We start from the raw sequence: 22,207 nt of genomic DNA on the forward strand, positions 1-22,207 counted from the left end.
CATAGCATCTATTTGAATATGACATGCAGATCTCCTCCATAATAGCAAATTTTTTTTCTTTTAATCTTTTTGGTTTTTGTTGTTGTGCTGGCCAGCATTCCTTACATTTTCTACAACATATTACTGTTTTACATACTGGAAAATGCTAAGGTTGGTGTTTTGGTTTTATGGAGAAAGACTCTTTGAAGTTTAAGAAGCAAATTTTAAAACTTCGGAGGTGGCCAACAGTAGCATTTAGGAGATCTGTTCCTTTTAAAAACAGGAAACAAAAGCCTTGCTTTCTACAGAAACACATCCTAACTGCATTCAAATACAGTCATTCAGTATGGATTTATAATTCTCAGTTCAGTGCTGTGGGATTGTCCCTAAATCTAAAAACCATACTTCCATCGGGCAGCTGTTTGTGGTTTATTATGTACTGCAGTCTGGAGAAAAGTGTGGAATACGCTTAGCTTATTTCCATTTGTTGAAACACTTTATGAAGAATAATTTCAGAATACACTGGGATTTCTTCCCACCACTGAAAACCTTTTGGTTTTGGTTTGGTTTTGTTTTTTTTTTTTTATGTCAATTAAATATGTCTGGCTTTGATTTTTACAGATCCAACATGGCTATCAACTAATTTGGGCATTTTAACCTGCATCGAGTGTTCTGGAATACACAGAGAAATGGGTGTCCATATTTCTCGAATCCAGTCTTTGGAATTAGACAAATTAGGAACGTCTGAACTCTTGGTAAATTTCTTTAATTTAGATTTATTTTTATTTTTTCTTTAGTCACATGTCCACCTGTAAACAGGAAACATTCAGGTGTATCATTTGCAGTTGATTTATTTCAAGGTATGGGTTTGCAGAATGTCGTCTTCATGTTTTTGTATGTATCTTACAGGAGGGGTTTTACTTCTATGTTGTTATTGGTGCTTTTGACTGCTTCTCGCTTCTTATGTTCATTTCATAATGGTTAGCAGAATGTATATTGATACCCACTGTGATTAGTGCCATAACGATTTTGCCTGTAATGAACTGGTCTTGACCCTAGATCAGGACAGTCTAAAAATCTCTTATGATTAATAAAAAAAAGAAAGTTAATGTGACACATGAGAATGACCATTGCCAATTTTGACAGAAAAATGTTAGTTATGAAAGCAATTTGTGACTACTAAAACCAAAAGAAACCAAACCCCAACAACCCAACCCACCAGTGACAGCAGGTTTGTCTCCCCAGCTATTTGGCCTGTGAGAGGGTGCTTGTTAGAGGGATTTTTGTGTGGGTAAAATTGAGGGAAGATAGAAGGCAATTCTGAGTTTGTTTATAGGTTTAACGTTATCACTAGTACTCTTTTCACAATCTTGATGTGTTTACAAAGTTACTATGCATTTAAATTGTGTCTTAGTAAGGTCTGAGCTTCTTTCCCCAGAAGTAACTAGTTATTTCCTGTTACTGGGTAGTGTACTAGTGCTGTTTCAATGTTCATGCTGCTAGTTTCTCAGGTTGCTTTTATAGTTTAGGCAAATTGAAATACAAATAATTAGCCGTGACTGTGAAGCCTAGTGTAAAAATTCTGGGACGATAATATTCACACTTCAAAATCTATTTTAGTGGCTTAGTATTTAAATGCAACAATCATGATTTCATTTTGCTAGTTTTTATGTTCCAGCTTTAATTAGTAGTGTGGAAAATGAGCATTTACAGTACAGTTTTTAGGTTACTGTTAGACCCCCCCCCCCCCCTCCAAGAAACGTACGTACTTATTTATTTCTTCTTATTGCAGCTGGCCAAGAATGTAGGAAATACTAGTTTTAATGATATTATGGAAGGGAATTTACCTAGTCCTTCACCTAAACCCAGTCCATCAAGTGATATGTAAGTTTTAATCTCTAAATTCTTTAAGTTTATTGTGGAATATATATGTGATGTTAAAGTCCTTAAATAATAACCAAGCTAGAGGAGGGTTAGGATGGCAGCGGACTGGAGTATTTTACTCCAGTTGTGGAACTTCATGTTGTGCAGTCACATTCTGGCTATCTTGACTTCTCAGTGTAGAAAACTTGGGTTTTTAACTTAGAAAACTTAGACTTAATTTTGTGTAGTTTTCTATTTTATTTAATTTTTTGTTCCTGAGTTTGGGTTTCATTATTTTGAACCTTCAGTGGGTTTGAGTTTTGTATACCTTCAAGTGAAAAACACAGTTGGACTAAGTGACATCACCTTCGGGTACTGTCTGGAGATGGCGATGAGCTTTTTGTTCCTTTCCCTGGTAAAGCATAACAGATGTGGTTTTGCCAGGGAAGACCTTTTAGCCTACTATGCTGCTTTGTAGCTGACTTAGTATTTTTTGTTTGAACTTGTTTTTAGCATGATTTTTCATGCTTGTCCTGCTTCTAACACGTAGCTATGTTTCCATGAGAAACCACATTGTAGGCTTTGTTTTTTCCTTTGTTTTAGTCCTCTGAGTCAGAGCAGGTTTTGTACATAACAAGAAGGCAGGATAAAATTCAGTATGTACCTTATTTTGGGTTTGTTTGCAAGGAAGACATGCATTGTAATAATAAATAAAATAAGTCTTTATCTGAGAGTTTCCCTCTTCTCAGCCTCTGAGTTAGGCAAGGTGATTTAAAATTTAAACCACTGACCTATTTTTCTCCAAATTTCTAAACCAAGATCTATTTTCGCACCCCACAGGACTGCACGCAAAGAATTTATCACTGCTAAATATGTAGATCATAAGTTCTCTAGGAAGACTTGTGCATCTGCAGCAGCTAAACTGAATGAATTACTTGAGGCTGTCAAATCCAGGGATTTACTTGCACTAATTCAAGTCTATGCAGAGGGGGTAGAGCTAATGGAGCCACTGTTAGAGCCTGGACAGGTAAGCTGATCAGGTAAACAAAGCAGAGTATTTTAAATAATGTGTATTTGTAAAATGTCCAGGACCAGGGACCTTAGATGCTAAACAAGAGAAATAACAGATGAAAATGGGAAAGAAGACTCTCTGTTCTTATCAGGTGTGAAATGCAATAGTACTATCACGACCTGTTTTAGGCGCAACTATAGAATGTTGAAAAGTACCTGTTCTGCAGTACGTTTCCTTCAGGAAGATGCCCAAAGAGAGAGGACTTAACTTCATAAGCCAGGGTCCCCTAGCAACACAAACAGTATCATACTGGCTGAAAGCATGTTATTCACTATATATAAAGTCTCTGTTTACTCTGCATGAGGAAGGAGTTGCTCTGATACCTTCACAGCATGAAGAAACATTTACAGAAGTACAATTTCTTTTAACCAGGAAGAGAGTTTGGGTTTGAGGTTGGTTTTTTGTTTGTTGGCTTTTGGGTTTATTTGTGGGGGGGTTATTTTATAAATTTAATCTTCCTTCTCAAGCCACTAATGGCTTTTCAGAAAAGTCAGTCCATGCTGACCTCAAGTATCCATGTAGAAATGTTGCTGAAGAGCAATGGAACCTGGCTTCATAAATAATTGATGCTGTGTAACCTCTTGGACAGCAATGTTTTGTCCCATCAGTTTTAAGCCCAGCTTGGAGAGATCTCAGAGCAAGTTTTCAACAAGATCTGTGAAAGCAGCTTATTTGGTAAATGACAATGCCTGTTTGTATCAAGTGAAGGGAATAAGTTCAATAAAGTCTTGGCACTTGAGATATCACAGAGTGCTTGTCATGGAAACACATTACAAATTTATTGTAAGGTAAACTTTCATATGTAACCCATAGCAGTTACCACAGCATAAACTCCTTAATGTTTCTCCACTGTTCCAGTCAGTGATGTCTAGAAAGGTGTGAACACCTGTCCTGGTTTCAGCTGGGATAGAGCTAATTTTCCTTCTTATTAGCAAGAACAGTTAGAATAGTGCAGTGTTTGGATTCAGTATGAAAAGAATGTTGATAATATGCTCGTGTTTATAATTGTTGGTAGGAAATTAAGGGCTTCTCAATTTCCTGTGTTTTGCATGCTAGTGTGAGGGAGCACAAGAAGCTAGGAGAAAGCATGGTCAGGACAGCTGATGTGAACTAATCAAAAGGATATTCCATACCATAGACTATCAGGCTTATATGAACTGGGGGGAGTTGGCCAGGGGTAGGGGAGCAGATCGCTGGTCAGGCATCAGTATATAGTGAGCAATTGCGTTGTGAATCACTTCTCCTGTTCATAGATTTTCTGTTTCTCACTCTCTCTCTCCTTGTATTCCTTTTCACACAATTCTTATTATCATATTTCACTATTGTTATTGTTTTAGTTTAGCTATAAAACTGTTAACCCATGAGAGTTACTTTTTTTCTTATCAGTCCTCCTTCCTATCCCTCTGGGAACATGGGGGAGGGAGTGAGCAGCTGCATGGCGTTTAGCTGCTTGCTGGGGTTAAACTACAACAATAGTCTGCAGTTAGGATATTCATAACAGCATTTGCCGCTGTAAATTCTCTGATTTTAATAAAGTCTTTTTTATTTCTAAAGTTGTGACATCTAAACCTATGTACTATAATGGACTTTTTTTTAATACCCTTTATGATCAGCAGGAGTAAATGAAATATTTTAGTTTCTTATGCAACTTTTAAACTGGATTAAAAAGCATTTATATTTTCATTTAAGTACATGAATACATGTGTTTTGTAAGCTAAGATTTAGTTCAGCAAAGATAAACCCTGTATCTGGGAAGGAACAGCCCCCTGGTTAATATATGCTGGAAATTACCCATCTGGAAAGCAGATTTGCAGAAAAAGACCTGGGGATCCAGAGGTGCACCAGGTTGAATGTGAGCCAGCAGTGTGCCCTTGTGACAAAGGCGGACAATGGTATCCCAGGCTGCACTAGACAAAGCATTGCTAGTAGTTTGAGGGACGTGATCCATCCCCTTTACTCAGCACTAGTGTGGCCACAGCTTGAGTACTGTATCCCCCAGTGAAAGAGAGACATGGATATACTGGAGCGAGTGTAAGAAAGGGCCACAAAGATAAGTTTAAGAATCTGGAGCATCTGGTGTTACGAGGGAAGGCTGAGAGATCTGTGACTGTTCAGCCTGGAGAAGAGAAAGCACAGGGGGCTGTAATCAGTGTATATAAATACCTGAAGGAAGGATGCAAAGAAGACAGTCAGGCTCTTTTTCAGTGGTGCCCAGTGACATGACCAGAGGCAATGGGCACAGCCTAAAACAAAAAATATCAGGAAAATGTATTTTAACTTTTAAAATAATAGTAATAATTATAAATTTGTATTGTGTGGGTGACCAAGCACTGACACAGGTTGACCAGGCATCTTTGGAGATACTCAAAAAGCCATCTGGGTATGATCCCAAGCCACTGGCTGTAGATGTCCCTGCTGGGGCAGGGAAGTTAGATCAGATGACCTCTGTTCAAACTTCAACCATTCTGTGATTCTATTAGAGATTAATGTATGTAAGATCATGAAAGTTTTATTATTTTTTTGGGGTGGATTTTTTTTTTCCCTTGGGTTTGTAGCAAACAGTGTTGTGGCTTGGTGCTCACCAAGGTGTCATAAAGCAAAAAATACGGTGAACTTGCTCAGCGTTCCTCAACAGGATTCCTCTTACTTACTAGTAGCCAAAATAGTTAAAGGCTTCTCTGGGTTGTCCATCCAGCTGGGACAAAAGGAAGACTGGTTTCAAGAAAGCTGTGTTTTCAAAGTGTAATGACATTTCCTTTGAAGCACATGATACCTTTTAGAGAGCAGAAAGTCAGTAACTGTTTTCATCATAATTTCCTAATATTTTACCACTGAAAGCCTTGTGAAAGGTGACTTGTATCTTGGTAGGTGTGGTATTTTATAAGCTTTGCAGACACAAAAATCTAACTTTTATTTACATATGTTTAGGAGCCAGGGGAAACAGCACTTCATTTAGCAGTACGGACTGCTGACCAAACCTCTCTCCATCTGGTTGACTTCCTTGTACAAAACTGGTATGAATTGCTCATTTTTCAATAAATTGTGCAAGAAAAATGTAGATGTTCAAAGCTATCCTAGCAGTGCCTTGGACAGTGTTCACTCATTGCTTTTGACAATCATTGCCTTTAGGTGCACTTCAAAAGAGCATAATTTAACATATTTGAATTGACCATTGTCCTCCTAGTGAGTAAAGTGTAGATTATAAATATAGGATGAAAGGAAAAGCTGTTTAGAGCACAAGAGAGCCTTGATTTAGAACATGACAGCATGAAACAATGCAAATGAATATTTAGGTAAAGGCGGGATGAGAAGTAAACATTCCAAATACGGGATATGTGTACAGAAATTGTAAGACCAGAAAATAAGCATCTTTCTCAGAAAATCATGAATAGGAGCTAGATTGAAGAAGGTATTCTAATAGTTAACAAATTTGTATTAAGGCTATTGAGACCAGAATCTTAACTAGTAATTTTCAACGTTTAGTTTATTGGCTGAGCTATGCCTTGTTGTCAAGAGATGTTCATAGAAGTAAAAAAACTTAATGAAAATGTTTTCTGAGAGAAATCTAAGACTGTAGTGGTACAACATTACTTTTTACATATTTCACAATCTAGGTAATGATTAAATGAGAGCAATTCCAATCCACTTCTGTAGCATGATATTAAATGAAAGAAGCAGCAGTTGCTTGCTGTCAGAAGGTGGTTTTTGCAGAGCAACGAGAGAGGAGGGGTGGAGCGACATAAAACTTGTTGCAACTTAATTGGGCTGGCAAGGGGGAGGCTACAGGAATTTTTTTTTCTCCCCTCCCCCCAGCATAGCAAATCATACCTGCTATAAATGCAATCAGTAAATACCTATTTTCCTTCTCCTCTCTAATAGTTTAACTTGTACATAAGGAGTGTCAGAGAGAAGGAATCAGTGTTCCTGATACCACCTCTTGAGCTATGTGGACAAGCTGTGTAATATTCACTTAATCTTTCTTCTACCTTTACCCCTTCATGTTAGATGGTGTGCTGGCTATTGCAGGAGTGTTACTGAATTAACAAAAAAGAAACTACTAAGATTTGCAAGCTGCTCAAGATCATAATTTGAGAAATGTTTTAGAAGCCCAAATTATTACTCTGAGCATTATTAAATAATTTGGGGGTTTGGGTGATTGTTTTAAATTATTTTATTTAGTTATGAAACCTCATAGTCCCTGCAAACAGCTGTGTTTTCTGTGTTCCTGTTAGCTGTATTTTTGTCTCAGGTGTAAGAGCATCTTCACAACCATATGGGTTCTGCATGTAGTTCAGCATGGGTAATACGAAATGGAAGAAAAGCTGTCATCTTCTGAGCTTTTCATTTTCATATTGATCCCAATATAACAGTAACCTTTTTTTTTTTTTTGAGCAACTTTGGTTTAGGAATTGAAAACTGAATAGAAATTGATGAAGTAAAGTTTTTAAAAGCACTGTGAATCCCATTGCACAGCTTGTCTTTCCCTAACTCAGTGTGTATCCTTATCGTCCTCATACAGTCACCTTCTATATAGTTCCTTGAATGGGACTTATTATCATTTTGATGTGGTTAGAATAGGTTAAAGTGGCAGGTAGAAAACAAGTGATGTGACCTTACAAAGGATTAAGTTTGAAATCTTTTGAGTTTCACTTCTTTTTTTCTTTTTTTTTTTTTAAAGAACATCTGTAGGTGCTCAGTTCTTTTCTACCACACCTCTGGAATTTCTAGTATGCTTGCAGTTATTCTTAACAGTCTTTGAGAGTAGTGTTGAATTTAAAAATAGTTCTTTATCCTACTTAACATTCATCCAATGAAGCATCTATGCATTTATTATTTACAGGGTTGCTAGATCTAAAATGAATAGCACAGCATACTATACTTTTCTTGATTGTGTTTTCTCTTTGTGTTTAGTGGAAACCTGGATAAGCAAACAGCATTGGGTAATACGGTTCTACACTACTGCAGTATATATAATAAGCCTGAGTGTTTGAAATTGCTTTTGAGGGGGAAGCCAACTATTGATGTTGGTAAGTTCATTATTTAAAACCAGGAAATAAAGATTTCCTAAAACTTCTTTTCATACTTTTAGCTACTTATGTATCACTATATTAAGTAAACTTTTAAAAGGAAAAATAAAACTGAAAACTTTACAGGGGAAAAAATGAAGACTACCACCAACAAGCCTGAAGGAAACATTCAGTTAAGAAAGGGAATTTAAATTCTTAGAAGATAATAGTGACAAAAACTTTCCAAAACTAATGGTAAACACTAGTCTTTCTCTAGAGTTTTATTTCTGAAGAATTGCAAATGTCTTGGTATTTTGGTTTGCTGTTTATGTTGTAAAAGTCATCTGGCACTTGTATATTACACAGTTGATGCAAACTGAAGAGTACCGACTTTTATTTCTCCCTCTTTCCTCTTTGCCATCATTTTCCTCCATTGCCCAGTGGGGGGGCGGGGGGGGAACCAAAAAACAACTCCACAAAAGTGGCAGAAGTCATTGGTTTCCTTGACCTTTTGATACATCCTTAGAATATGCTGTAATATCTTGAATCAAAGAATTTTATGTGCCCTTAATAGCTGATGTGTCCATAATGAAGAAAATAGGAAAGTTATCTGAACAAGCTGCAGTGTGTGTATTAGTCCTTCCATTGAACTCTGGCCTATGTAGATGCTGGAAGAGTATTCTTGCTGGTTTGGGTCTCTCTCTTTTGTCTTTGCTTTGTTTTAATGAAATCTTCTCACATAGCAACCACCTATCTTCTCTAGGCCTTGAAAAATCAAGTTTATCAGTGTTGAAAGTTTGGAATTTATGTAGTCTCTTAAAACTGTGTGTTAACTTCAGTGAAGAAATACTATATTTTCATTCCTTTTCATATTGAAAGCCCTGAACCATCTATGATCTTTCTATAAGTAGCCCTGCTTCTTCTGCACATCTTAATTCTCTCAAATCCATAGACCTTTCTAGATGACTGCTTGGTATTTTTAGAATTCATTATTGGCGTTCTGTATGTAATGTTACACATAGATGATACTTGCTTATGAGACCTTAGTTTGACTGGTTTTAGTTCCAAATCACAGACATGCTTTACAATTTGGATTTAATCTGTTTCTGTTCCATGGCATTTGCAGCTATACTGCAAGAGGAGGTAGAAGCCTCATCCTTGGAGATTTTTAAGGCCAGGCTGGATGTGGCTCTGAGCAACATGATCTAGTGTGGGGTGTCCCTGCCCATGGCAGGGGGGTTGGAACTAGATGATCCTTGGGGTCACTTCCAACCCTAACAATTCTGTGATTCTGTGAACACATTTGACCTAACATTGACTGTGGGAAATTATCTGTTTCCTGAGATTTGCTACTGATTATCTAGAAAGGATCTCATTAGATCTTGTGCCAGAGGACCTTCCAGATTGTTCTGGTATCACCTTCTTTCTGATCAGACATTATTTTGAAATGTAAAACATTTTACAGCCTTTATAATGACAAAACAGCTAGCAGGTTTTAAATTGTTCTTGTTTAAATGTAATCTTGGAATAGGAATTCTGTCTTCAAATTCAGGCTTCAAACTGCTCCATGTTAATCAAAGTGAAATGTGCATAGATCAGTATTAGCTTTCTTTTTTCCTTTTTCTTGTTTTGTTACTATTAGAATAGTTTTCTCTTTTAAGCTATGTTACCCATTGTGCTTGTTTTCCTTCTTATTTATGTAAGAGTTTCACTGCCAAAGGACTTGAGTAAAGATTGAAATAACTACATTCCTTTACGTTCTCTGCTTGAATGGGTAGGAGGGATTTGGGAACTGTCCCAGCAGCTGCTGCTGTTCAGCAAGAACCTGACGATACATGAAATGTATGAGCACTTAGGAATCTTAAAGAACTGCAGCTGCTAAAAAGAAAATAGATGGGTTTTGACCACTTTTAGAAATTAGTCTGCAAAAAATAGTCAAACTTAATGAATTAATTCTTAAGACATCTCAAAGAATTGCTCTCATTTTTTATTGTTAATTTATAGTAAACCAAGCTGGAGAGACGGCTCTGGACACAGCAAAAAGAATGAAAGCTGTCCAGTGTGAGGAACTGGTAAGAACCAGGGTGAGGGAAGGCAAAGGGGGAATGCTTACTTCTTTACAGATGTGATCTACTTAAGATATTGTTGCCACTGTATCTCAGACTTGGTATCACTGCTATCTGGCTGTATGCTGATTTGAAGATCTTACTATAGATCAAGATTTTTCTAACTTAATATGTTACAGAATAAATTACTTTTATGTTTTTAATAAGTTACATCTATTAAAAGTGTATTTGAAGACCTTAAGTGCTGGAGGGTTAGGTATTTGAATACCAATGAACACATCATTCTAGGACATTTGGGTTTCATCACTTCAAATGTTCTTCTTGGAGATATTTTTCTCAGGAGTCCAAAACAACCATTGAAGTGCTCATATCTGTCGAGACCTTGTAGGTCTGGATCTTTGACCTTCCCTGCTTTGGTTTTTTCCAGTTTATTTAATGGGATAGATAGCTCAGAGATGGTTAAAACCTTTCTACAAGGAGAATTGAAGCAACTTGAAATGAAACCTTCTCAAAGGAGAAAGATGCAAAAGTGTAATGTCTGGAAGCTAGAGCATTGAAAAGTGTAAACCACCAGCTTCTCTGTGAGCTTGTTCCTGTACTGAACAGCAAAAACTTGCTGAAGTTTTGAGAATGTATGAGTGACACTAACAGATGCCACTCAAGAAAATTAATGGAATCCAGAAAATAAAGGTGTTAAAGGATTTTGCCCATTATTCTTCAGAAGAAGCTAGCCAGGAAGGATTCTGCATCAGACAAATAATTATAGCCCTCTGAGGTGCCTCTCACTAGCATGTATTTAGTAGGCGAGTGAATTTTTAAGTACTATCAAGGGATTAAAATTCCTAAGTGGTGTGACAATTTCACATTCAAGGCAGAACTAGAAGGGTTTACAGAATGTTTGCCACTTGCTGCTTTATTCTGTTTCTTGGAGCTTTTTTTCCTTGTTTTGATGAACCAAGGAAGCCATCTAGTTTTGCTCTGCAGATGATAATTTTAATAGTTTTCCCTTTGAAAGTTCTTGTCATGTATTAATTAACTATTGCATAATCAAGAGAGCTCATCCTTCAGAAATAATGATTTTCTATTTTCCTGGGGATGCAAGTTGATGCTTTGCTAGGGTTGATAAGGTGGTACTCTCACTGACTTCTCAATTACTCCCATGGCTGCTGTGTAAGTAGTTGCCAGTGTTTTGAGTTTCCCATCAGATGATAAACAGATCAGCTTTACAGAACAAAACTGGTAGGGATTGCTTTTTTCTTTGCAGTATATAGTTAATAAAATAACACCTGCCATTAATGTGCACCAACTGACTGTTGTAGAACAAGCAAAACCAAGTGGATGTTACGAGTGAGCTTATGCAGCAGTTGTTTCAATTATTGTGATCATTTCAGTTAACTACCATAGAGCATTTATGCCTTTTATCTTATTCCATTTTCTATTAAAAAAAAAAAATTCCTTCTACATTTTTCTCAAAAGTGGCAATGAGATGAGATCAAGATTAAGTAAGAAATATGAGTGAACCTTTTTTTTTACCATGATCAACAAAAAAATTACAGAATTAGCATCTAGACGTTTGCAGTATGGTAGATATCCGAAGCTAGTTTCTGTTGAACAGCTGGAGTCTTGCCTGTGTAATTCAATTAAATTTCAGCTCAAGTTGGTTCATTGATACTTGCATAACAGAGTCAAAATACTTTCTTCCAAATTTTATTTTGGGAAGATGGTTAAAGGCTTTCCTGAATTAACTAGTACCAAGTGGACTACATTTCAAAGGATGTGAGACAATAACTAACTATGGGAAATTTAAGCATTGAACAGGAGGCTTTATCTCCTCAGAATAACCATGAACTGCAGGTTTTTTTCTGATCATTGAAGTAGTAGATTTTTAGACAATGTGAATACATTGTTAAGGCTGGCAAAGTAAAAGACTTTTGTGCTTAACACACTTTGCCCTCATCCACTGAGAGGGAGGGAAATATGTAAATAAAGGATAAATACCTGTTATTTTGGTTCCAACACAAGAATTGTGATTTTGAAGGTACAGTATTTGCTTGTACCAAATTTGCAAATAGATTTAGCCTTTCCCTTTTGGAAAAGAGGGCTCCAGATGCATTTTGATTTTGTATGTATACCTTTTCTTCATGTCATCTTTTCAAATGCCTGTCAAACATGGCAGTTTCTACCCATTTTGAGAAGAGCTTCCCCTTTGTCCTTTAGGTGTTTTTCTGTACCTCAAATAAACGAAGGATGTTTGTGTGATTGCTCTGATTTTTTTTTTTCTTTTAAATGCCTGCAAAAGATTTAAATCTCCAAATGTTTCATCTTATTGCTTGTGGTTACAAAACTAACTGTGACACCAAAGGAGCAGCAAATATTTTAATGAGAATTGTTTCTTTCAGCTTTCTCAAGCCAAGGCAGGCAAGTTAAACCCACACGTCCATGTAGAGTATGAATGGAATCTTCGGCAGGAAGAAATTGATGAAAGTGATGATGATTTAGATGATAAGGTAAGCATGAATCACAGAACCTGTCAGAATTTCTGTTCAGTTCAAAATGAGTGAACATTAGGGACTCCCTTCAATATGTTTCTTTTTTTCTTACAAAGAGTTTTTTGGGAAAAGCTAGTTTTGAGGCCTGTATTAAAAACTGCCCAAGTGTTTCTTGAATAATAATTTTATCAACCTAGTTATTATGGATTTGAGTTTCAGAAATTTTGCTTCACAAGATATTGGGTGTAATATAAATGAGTACATGTGGATTACTTTATTGTCATTTTATCCCCTTCTGAATTCTAATTTTTAGCTGGAGGAAATCCAAAGCTTCCATACTCCCCCCTGCACACATAAATTAATTAAAACCCTAGTTGAATCAATAGCTCTGTTTTTCAAAAAGTGTGCTGTGCACTTTGTTCCTGATTAAAAAAGAAGTAGTAATGGAAAGACAAAACTTGAGGGCATAGGATAATTGCAGTCCTAGAACATGTGAAAACTCAGCTTCAGTGTCCTACTTTAGCAAGTCTGTTAATTATTCTGGTCTCTGCTTCTGTACTAAATAGGGAATATACCTCTCCCATTTTGTATGGCTGCTATAGACAGAAATATGGTCAACTTGTCATTTTTCATGGCATTTGGGACCGAAAAATTCAGAAAACCAAATACTTTACATATCCTCAAGGACAGCAGAGAACAAAATGATTATCTGTGTGAGGAGCCTCAGGAGGATGACTAATGCTGTACTGGTGATAATAGGCTGCCTGAAGTAGAGCTGCAGTGAAACAGATCGCGCTCCATATGCTCCTATTAATATACAGCAGTCAAAAACTGCTGTGTATGATGTCTTCAAAGAGCAATTATATACGTTTAAAAGAGGAGATGTATCCCTGAATGCACTGCTAGTTCAGTTAACAAATCTGAAATGTTAGAAGTGATTATTATTTTTAATAGGTGTCAATGGAGTAATAGATTTGATCTTTGAGGATAACTGTCTGGTCTGAGTAAATATGTATTTGACACTAAAAATTACTCTTCTAAAAACTTTTCTAGGCTTTTATTAATATATCATTTAGTGCATTATTAGTGTATGCCTGCTATAAATCAATTTATTGGTTGATTTCAGTTACAGAGGAGAGGCTCTTTCAGGTTGAATCTCTGGGAAAGGGATGTGGGATAATTTATCCAATAAGGAAATTCTGCTCATGTTCACTAGAATATCTTCTGTTAGTCTTTACCAAACATTTTAACTACATTTAATATTTAGACAGCTGTATATTTGCTTTTCTGTTCACAGCCTAGCCCTATAAAAAAAGAGAGATCTCCAAGACCCCAAAGTTTTTGTCACTCTTCAAGCATTTCTCCCCAAGACAAATTGACCCATCCTGCATTTAGCACTCCTAGAGACAAGCAAAGACTCTCCTATGGAGCTTTTACCAATCAGATTTTTGCTTCTACGAGCACAGATTCACCAACCTCTCCAACTGCAGATGCTCCTCCTCTTCCTCCTAGAAATGCCGGCAAAGGTAAGTCTGTCTTCAGACTATGATTGAAAGCAGTCATTTTTCCACAGCTGTCCTTCCTTTAACCAGGTGCAATACACTGTTTCAAGATGTAGTGTGTTTTTCTTACTACAATAATGTGTAAAATGGTACAACAGATGTTTAAACCTTAAAAAAGTAAACCAACAACAACAAAAAAGAAACCCAAAACCAAAGGAAGGGTGTCAGCACTTTGTAATAGGTTAATTCATAACAGTGTTCATGAATGGATTGAAAAATAAGGTAACAGTAAAAAAAGTAAAGTAGTGTTCTGTGGAATAAAAGTTGGTTCATTTTATGTAGAAATTCTGGAGATATTTGGAGAAGCATTTTTAAGCAGTTACAGTCACAAAAATGCAAGTGTTTTAGAACAAGGCTGATGGTGTATATATGATGATGTTATGTGTAGTGTACGGCAGAGAGGGCAAAGAAACAAAGATTTGGAGGAGAGGAGGTGCAAGACAACTCCCTCTCTTTGCAATCCACGTGCAAAAAGAAAAATACCAGAATGACCTGTGAAGTGCAAAGCAGTTTGGTATTAAAAGTTTCTTCCCTCTCAGTGCCTCAAGACTCCATTCTTCTATTTGGTGAACGATAGAGGCATGCCAAGAATCGCAGAGGAAATACCAAGTCTTTTGCCAGATAAGTGAACAATTCACTTAGGCAATAAAGATGTAAACATCACACATTTTTCTCTGAGTAAAACAACCATTTTGCACTTACAGAATTATACATGAGGAAGATTTGTGCTACTGTTCAATTAGTTTTTTCAATCTGCATTTCATTGAAATCAACAAGATGTGTTTTCTTCTTAGTAATATTAGTGACATTCTTGGTAGTGCTTGAAATGGGTGAGAACTTATTTCCCTATGAGACTTACTCTAGCAGCTATAGTGGATGGTGGTTCTTTGATTTAGATACCTATAAACAGGACAAAACTCGTTACTTTACAATAATTTGTGTAAATGTACTTTTCAGAACAAAACACCTTTAATATTTTGTTTCTTTTTCCTTATTTAATTTAGAAATAGCCAAATTGTGGTTTTATGGTGGATAGAGAAATCGTTAGTTGTGATGAAAGCTGCAGTATAGTGTAAGACTGGCATTTATACTGAGAGATGCTCATTTCTGTTACTGCTGCTATAAATTCATGTTTCATTTCCTGAACTGGTAGTTAACTTTGTTTTTAAAAAGTAATGAATTGCACTCACTAAAATACAGAGGAGTAAAAGGGACATAAGAGTCTGCTGGCATTGGATATCTGTCTTTTTACATGGTTCAGATGCTGTGCTCCAAAACTAGCATTCCACCATCATTTGTCATGTACTGGCAACTTCTGAATGACTTCCTTGGCTCTCTTTCAGATGAGTTTGTTCTCCATTAAGAGGCAAAGTGGGCTTGCCAGGGCATACTTTTTCACAATCTGTGTTGCTTTATATCATTTCACTGGGGACTCATTTGTACTTCCCCTAACTTTACTGTGTTGACCTTGCTGCTGCTATTACACCTTTCTAACTTTTTCCCCTCCTCTGCCCCACCTTTTTATATGTTCTAACAGTCTGTTACTGGTTGTCCGTTGTCAAGACACAATATACAGGCTTAGATGTTCATTCAGTCCGACCTAGGATAACTTTTTGTAGCTGTAAAGTTGCAATGCTTGGAAAGAAGTCAGAAATCCTATTTCCTTAAGAAGTTTAAGGAGTTTGTATCTTGTACCTGTCTGTATACTGCTTAGTGTGTTTTCAGCTTTCAGCGGATTATGATGAACATTACTGATTTATCATTATATAGTGGGAAATGCCAGATTCACAGTGCAAGTCTGAGAGGTTGAATGGAACTACTGTTAAAATCACAAGGTGTATCTGCTTCAAACATGCCAAAATTTTACAGTCTGAGTGATACTGCTTTTCTGGTCTATGTCCATGCGAAAACTGTAAAGTAATTAATCTATTTTAGAAGCTTCCATTAAATACATGCCTGTGTGGAAGGAATAACTTAAGACTGAAAAGTGACAAATGCATAAAACGTCTCATCAGTGTGGAAAAGTTACTCTATATGCAGCTTTTCAGATGCACTTATGCTTCATTATGAATTGTGCTGCACCTTGTCATCTTCCCTGCTTCCAGCTCCCAAACGTTGTTTAAAAGAAAAAGCAGCAGAGACTCCACTTGCATACAACACTGGTGGCACATCTTAATTTTGACACAGTCAAATAATCCTCTAGAATTGATCTGCTCTTTTGAGAATAGTAGTAGAGTGTATCCAGTCCATCAGTTTAACATATGAGTTTACTTACCAAATCCTCTTTTTATTAAAAAAGTTCATTTTAGTAGCAACCTGTTTAAGAATATATGACAGCATAAGTTTAGGTTTTGCACTAAGTTTCCTGAAGAACAAGAGTAAGAATCTGTAATTAAATTTGAGCTTACATTCTGTCCCCAAATGTAATCTCATTTTTCATCCCTGCTGTGCTGCGAGGTCCTAGCAGATACCATGGGACCCTGCTAGAGCATGGAGTCGTCTCAGGCTGTAGGGAAACGGTATCTGGTGGGGTCCATATGTTAGAAAGAGACAGAGGATTTTTAAACTTCATGGGTTTTTTATCCTTTGGGGCATACAAATAAAACTCTTTTCCAAAACATATTGTATGTTTTAACAAAAACACCTCCCTTTAGCCCTCTGTAAGCTGGCTTCATTTGCCAGTGAAGTTCCTTGGTAGCAAGGTTCCATGGTGTTTGCTGAGATGCAACAGTGGACTGGAAGCCATCGTCCGAACTTTGTTGGGAAAAGAAGGTAAGTTTAGAGCAATTTACATAACGCACACCACTCCTGCCCATGGTTTTAGTGGTGTCTAAAAATTATTTTGATTCATCATTAAAATTGCAGCTGTCTAATTGTTGGCAGGTGTGCATATGGGGATTTTGTAAAGTTTCTCCACACGTCGTTACAATGCCAGTGCAGATTTTCCACTTCTTCAGCTTCTCCAAGTATATTTTAAAATGCTGAAACATTAGTGTATTCTACTCTAAACCAGCTCATTTGTGGCTACATCTTGCTTTCTGCTCTCTGCTTCAGATTTGGATAATCCTAATAGAACAAAAAGTCCAGAATGAGCACAGTAGCTGTGTAAGACAACCCCTGTATACCTTTTCAAGTAGTTTTACTAAGCTTATTCAAGTTCAGCTTACTTGTGCTGTCAGTCAAGTCTTTAGTCTGTGACATTCTGAAAATAATCTTCTTCATTAGTCTTTCCACCTTAGACCTGTATTATGGCTCCAGACACCTAACAGCTCCTCTTCTGCTGTTTTACAGAAAGCTTTCAAAGAAATTTCAGTCCTTAAGTAGTTGTATGACTCAGTACAGTGGTTAGGTAAACCTTTGCACAACTTTAATTGCAAATCCAATGTGAGGGCTATGTTGCTAAAGGGTTTTGTAGAAGCATTAGGCAGTCTGAGCCTGCTTTCCTTAATTTTAGCTGAAAGCAAATTGATTTTTGATGGTTCTGCCCATTTCTCTCACACAGGATGAACACAGAGGTCAGGGATCGATTTTGTCATTAGGTTTGGATCTTCAGTACTTACAAGTTTATATATTCTACACTCTTTTCACAGCTCTACTGTTAGGTACCTAATCCTAAAGGCACTTGTGGTTCCTGTCCACGGCTACTGCAGACACCATGTCCTATAACCTGCTGTAGACTTGGTCAGGCTAGGTTTCTGTTCAGATTACTTTTATTTGCATTTACTAGGAACTTCTAGAAGCTGTCTGACTGCATTGCTCACAGGATTAGAAATAGTCTCAAATCCATTAATTACTTTGTTCACATACCAACACTTCAGTGGTATTTCTGTCATTGGTGTCTGTATCAAGACACTACCTGGCTATCAATCACACAGGTGTCTATTTCTCTTGTTAGAATAAACAAATAAAGCTTATTTCACCTTTTCTGACAGAAGAACATTTTCATTCTCTATCATCTAAGTTGTCCTTTCATCATACTAGCTCTCTCTATACCTTAACTGGTTAAATCAGCTTTCTTTAAATGCCACTGGCTCTAAGTATAGGAACAGCATTAAAACCTTGTTGTTTCTGCTGGAAATACTACATCAAAACATCCTTCTGTACTGTTTATTTTTTCTATGATGGCATCATACTCAGGTATTACACAGTCTCTACTACCACTTTAAACAGCAATCATTAATTTATAGCACAAATGCTTTGTGTGGAGTTTTAATCTTATCCATAACACTGTTGTATCTAATAATTTCCATTATCTCAGGCTTTGTGGTCAACCAGTTTCTTCCTCTTCTGAATGCTTTCAGGGTTCTCTTGTATATACCTGAAGGCTGAAAGTATTCTTCTTTGGTTAAATTCTAGTTATCCCACTAAAACACTGCATTTTGTAGTACTGTAATAAGAAGGGAAGGGAAACAAACTGCTGGGTATATTCTTAGCTTTCTTATTCAGAGTGACTGTGATAACTTTTTTGCTTTAATTACATACTAAAAATACCAGATCTGAAGTAAGACAAACTGAAGAAGGCAAAAATGTCCCTCATAAATAAGAATAACAAGAGTTGCTAATGAAAATGCTATTTATTAATAGAAATTTACTTTCCATTGCAGTACCTCTCCTACCATTAGCTGGAATGCTCATTCTTCCGTACCTCCCATTAAGCGGTAAAAATAAAAAGATACAAACATGAGGTTTTTACACTCTAAACCCACCATTTCTTGAGTGGATGGAGACAGCTTTGCATGGTTTCACAAGTACACAAATTAATAGATAATATACTAACTGCACAAAAGCTGAAGGGCGATGCGCTATTGATTGCAGACCTCTTCTGGTTACTTACCCCCACGTACAGTAATAGATTCTTTGGTCTATCTACACATAAAAGTGTGATCCTGGTAATATAAGAAGCGGTGAAAGATTATAACAGCTTGTGCTGAATGCAGCTGTTCCCCAGCTAATTGAAAAAGGAGCCCAGCGGAAGCAAAGCTAAATAATTATAGGTCAAAGGTTTTTTTGTTTATGTTCTTCATGAAATGTGAGCTTCATGACTACATAAGAAATCGTCATTAAGGTTGCTATTAAAAAGAAATGGTTGGCTTGCTTAGTGCCTGGTTAGAATCACAGTACCTTTGATCTTGTTCCTTGGAAATGTCTAGCTAGCTTTGTGTAATTAAAAATATCACATAAAAATTGTTTGGAGATTTTGAATTATTTTTTTTTCATATGACACAGTATTTTGTAATCCTTTCACTGACACTTTGTATGTCACCAAACCTTTGTTTTCACCAGCTGTTATCATAAACTGATTTAGATTCCAACACGTTTCCCACGTTTGCTTTAAATAAAGTGTGATGTGACTTCATACCTCTTTCTCAGAATGTATTTTGAAGTTTGCTTTCATTTCCTGTTTATTTTGAAGTTAGTTATTTTGTGTTTCTAATCTAATCATGTGTTTCTAGTGTAATCATTACTTTATGACTTCTAAATTCATAGTTACTCCTTTTACGAAGGAGCAAGTGCTAGGAGTCTGAAAAGATGGACTATTTTAATACCTTAACATGTTTTCCTTGTAACTGTTTTGTGCTGTGTGAGCTCTTGACAGCTATGAAGTAATAACATTTTTCAACTCTCTCCTGTTGTCTGGAGTTAGATTACTAGTATGAAATTCAAAATACAGTTCCATATAACCACATTTAAAGAGTTCTTAATCATACTAGATTAATTTTTTACTATTAGAAGGATTCTTCATTTTGCTGGCAATAATAAGCACAAATCTGTCTTCACTCTGAAGTTTTGTTTTTGCTGTAAGACAGCAATACCTTTTCAATACATTTCCTCTATTTTTTTTTGCTTTAAGCCGAGTTTGAATTACATGTGGCTGGTGGCAGGGCTGGAACCCGTGTTAGCGGTGGGGCTGTCGTGCAGTACGGGCAGGAGGGCACTAGGTGGTGGTAGGAGAGAACTTCTACCGTGTTGGCCGTTCCCGCTTGCAGACATTTTGGAAGTGTGTAACTCTCTCGAGATGTTAGAACAAGAAAAAAAATACCACAGCGACCTACCGTGTATGCTTTCAAGGGGTTTTAACAGTAATCCTAACTGCTAGCGCTCCTAGATACACCTTGAGCGAGTTGCGATTTTCGGAACATCCTTTGGTTTACAGCTATTTAAAAGAGCTAAAGAATATAATGTGCAGAAGTCTGGGGGATCATCAAGCCAAACTTAGCATAAGAACACTAGTTTATTTTTGCTGGCAGAAACATTTGAAAGCATGGTTTAAATTAGCTTGCCTGGAAGAAATTAAAACAAGGGATGCAAGTCTTACTAATTTGCACTGACTGCTTGTCAGGTAATGGTTTTGGGAAGTGAATTGAGAGGAATAATCACAAAATATACAATGTGATTTACAAGAGGAAGCAATTAATGGAAATCTTCTATTCCAACCTCCCTGCCATGGGCAGCGATGCCTCGCAACTAGATAATGTTGCTCAAGGCTTCATCCATCCTGTCCTTGAACACCTCTAGGGAGGGAGCATCCACAACAATTGTCAAGGTTACTTTTCCCAATGTTTAATATTTCACTAAAGGAAATTTAGCAAAGGTTATTCTTCCCCAGTTTTAATACTTTTATGATACACAGTAATTTGGGAAATAATGCAGGTTTTAATAGGTTTTAGTCTTCCTATAGGCACTGGTAAAGCAGCAGGTCTAGGTCTAATTTAGATAAACATTACAAATAATTTCGTTTGGCTGTAATGGCAGCTAACTTGAGCAGTTACCCCTCACTGCATGTTTGTGCCCTGCACTGCCTTATTGCTTGATCTTATTATTAAAGACATTTTTGAAGGCAAATGGTGAAAATTATTAGGAAAAACTCTTGTCTTCCCTCTGGGTTGTTTTGTATTTTGATCTGTGTCTTGTTTCCATATCTTATAAAACGTGCATTGTGTTGAATAATACCTGTGCCAAGATTGATGCATGGGGAAATAAAAGATTTAAGGGTAGAGGTGACTGCATAAGCTCTTACAAGCAGTGCTACCATTAAATCTAAGCCTCGGGAAGGACTTTTCTGATGTTTATTTTATATGCACTGCATAAAACAATTTCCATCACTCTCAAAATGCATAGTTGATGGATTTAAGCCACAAGGGGGGAAAGGAAAAATAACTACAGAAAAACTTTAGCTTGCAATCCTGTTTTCAAATTCTCTATTTATAGATTTCTCTCCACCCCCCTGCTCCCTTAAGTTTCTTAAGAGAATTCCTATGGGATGCTCTGGAGGGGGGGGAGGAAAAATCCCCACATAACAGAACATCTAGAATGCTATTTCATTCTGGTATAAATGAATAGTAATTTTAACTCCACATGCTAAACATAATTTTAAGATTTCATGCTTGCCTCTTTTTATTTTTTTCCTTTTCTTTTTAAATTTTTAAGCAATGCCTAAAATTAGAAGTCCTGGAGTGATTATCCTGTTTGGGTTTTTTTTGGTTGGTCATTTGGTTTGTTGTTTGTTTTTTTTTTTTTAGGTTTTGGTTTTGGGGGGGAGAGGGGGTGTTGTTTGTTGGTTTGGTTTTGTTTTTTTAACATAAGTACACATGTCATTCTATTGTCAAGTTGCTTATACTCCCACAGCTAAGATGGTTGAAAATGTGGTGGACGTGTCGTTTAATCTAAACAGTGTTTTGGCATGGCTTGTCTTTTTATTTTAGTCTTTTGCTGCACTTTGCTGTGGGTCTGACTGTGAATTTTTCAGTGCTGCTTTGATGTTTATGCACATGTATTTGTAAGAAGGTTGTTTGTTATTTTGCAGGCCCACCTTCAACCCTCCCTCTAAGCACTCAAACCTCTAGTGGCAGCTCCACTCTTTCCAAGAAGAGACCACCTCCCCCACCCCCAGGACACAAAAGAACCCTCTCTGACCCACCAAGCCCACTACCTCATGGACCCCAGAATAAGGGCCCAATTCCTTGGGGTGAGTTTTGAAATTCAAACCAAAAGGGCAGGGGAAGAACCTTTGTGATGGATGATATATGATCTTTGGTTTCTTTGTACCTGGTACTTGCTTTCCAATGATTGCAGCTTGATGTAATGTCAGCTCAGATAAATCAACAGTTCTATCTTCTGTCACTCGAGCTTCTGAGTCCTACTTGAGAAAATTGGAAATATTCCACGGTCC

At 36.8% G+C, this 22,207-nt stretch overlaps 1 protein-coding gene across 4 annotated transcripts in view; it reads left to right on the top strand.

The window, feature by feature from the left end:
- The window catches only part of ASAP1 (ArfGAP with SH3 domain, ankyrin repeat and PH domain 1), a 108,545-nt gene that overhangs the window by 72,913 nt on the left and 13,425 nt on the right, over positions 1 to 22,207 (top strand). For 3 of the 4 annotated variants that reach the window (XM_054167379.1, XM_054167383.1, XM_054167380.1), the window contains 9 exons: positions 601 to 734; positions 1,772 to 1,863; positions 2,683 to 2,869; positions 5,843 to 5,928; positions 7,826 to 7,941; positions 9,925 to 9,992; positions 12,386 to 12,493; positions 13,773 to 14,001; positions 21,842 to 22,003. In XM_054167379.1, coding sequence (XP_054023354.1) covers positions 601 to 734; positions 1,772 to 1,863; positions 2,683 to 2,869; positions 5,843 to 5,928; positions 7,826 to 7,941; positions 9,925 to 9,992; positions 12,386 to 12,493; positions 13,773 to 14,001; positions 21,842 to 22,003 — 1,182 coding nt within the window. The remainder of the gene's footprint in view (positions 1 to 600; positions 735 to 1,771; positions 1,864 to 2,682; positions 2,870 to 5,842; positions 5,929 to 7,825; positions 7,942 to 9,924; positions 9,993 to 12,385; positions 12,494 to 13,772; positions 14,002 to 21,841; positions 22,004 to 22,207) is intronic. The other variant, XM_054167382.1, reaches the window with a different exon arrangement.

This window comes from Dryobates pubescens, chromosome 14 (assembly GCF_014839835.1).
Source record: "Dryobates pubescens isolate bDryPub1 chromosome 14, bDryPub1.pri, whole genome shotgun sequence".
NCBI classification, from domain to species: domain Eukaryota; kingdom Metazoa; phylum Chordata; class Aves; order Piciformes; family Picidae; genus Dryobates; species Dryobates pubescens.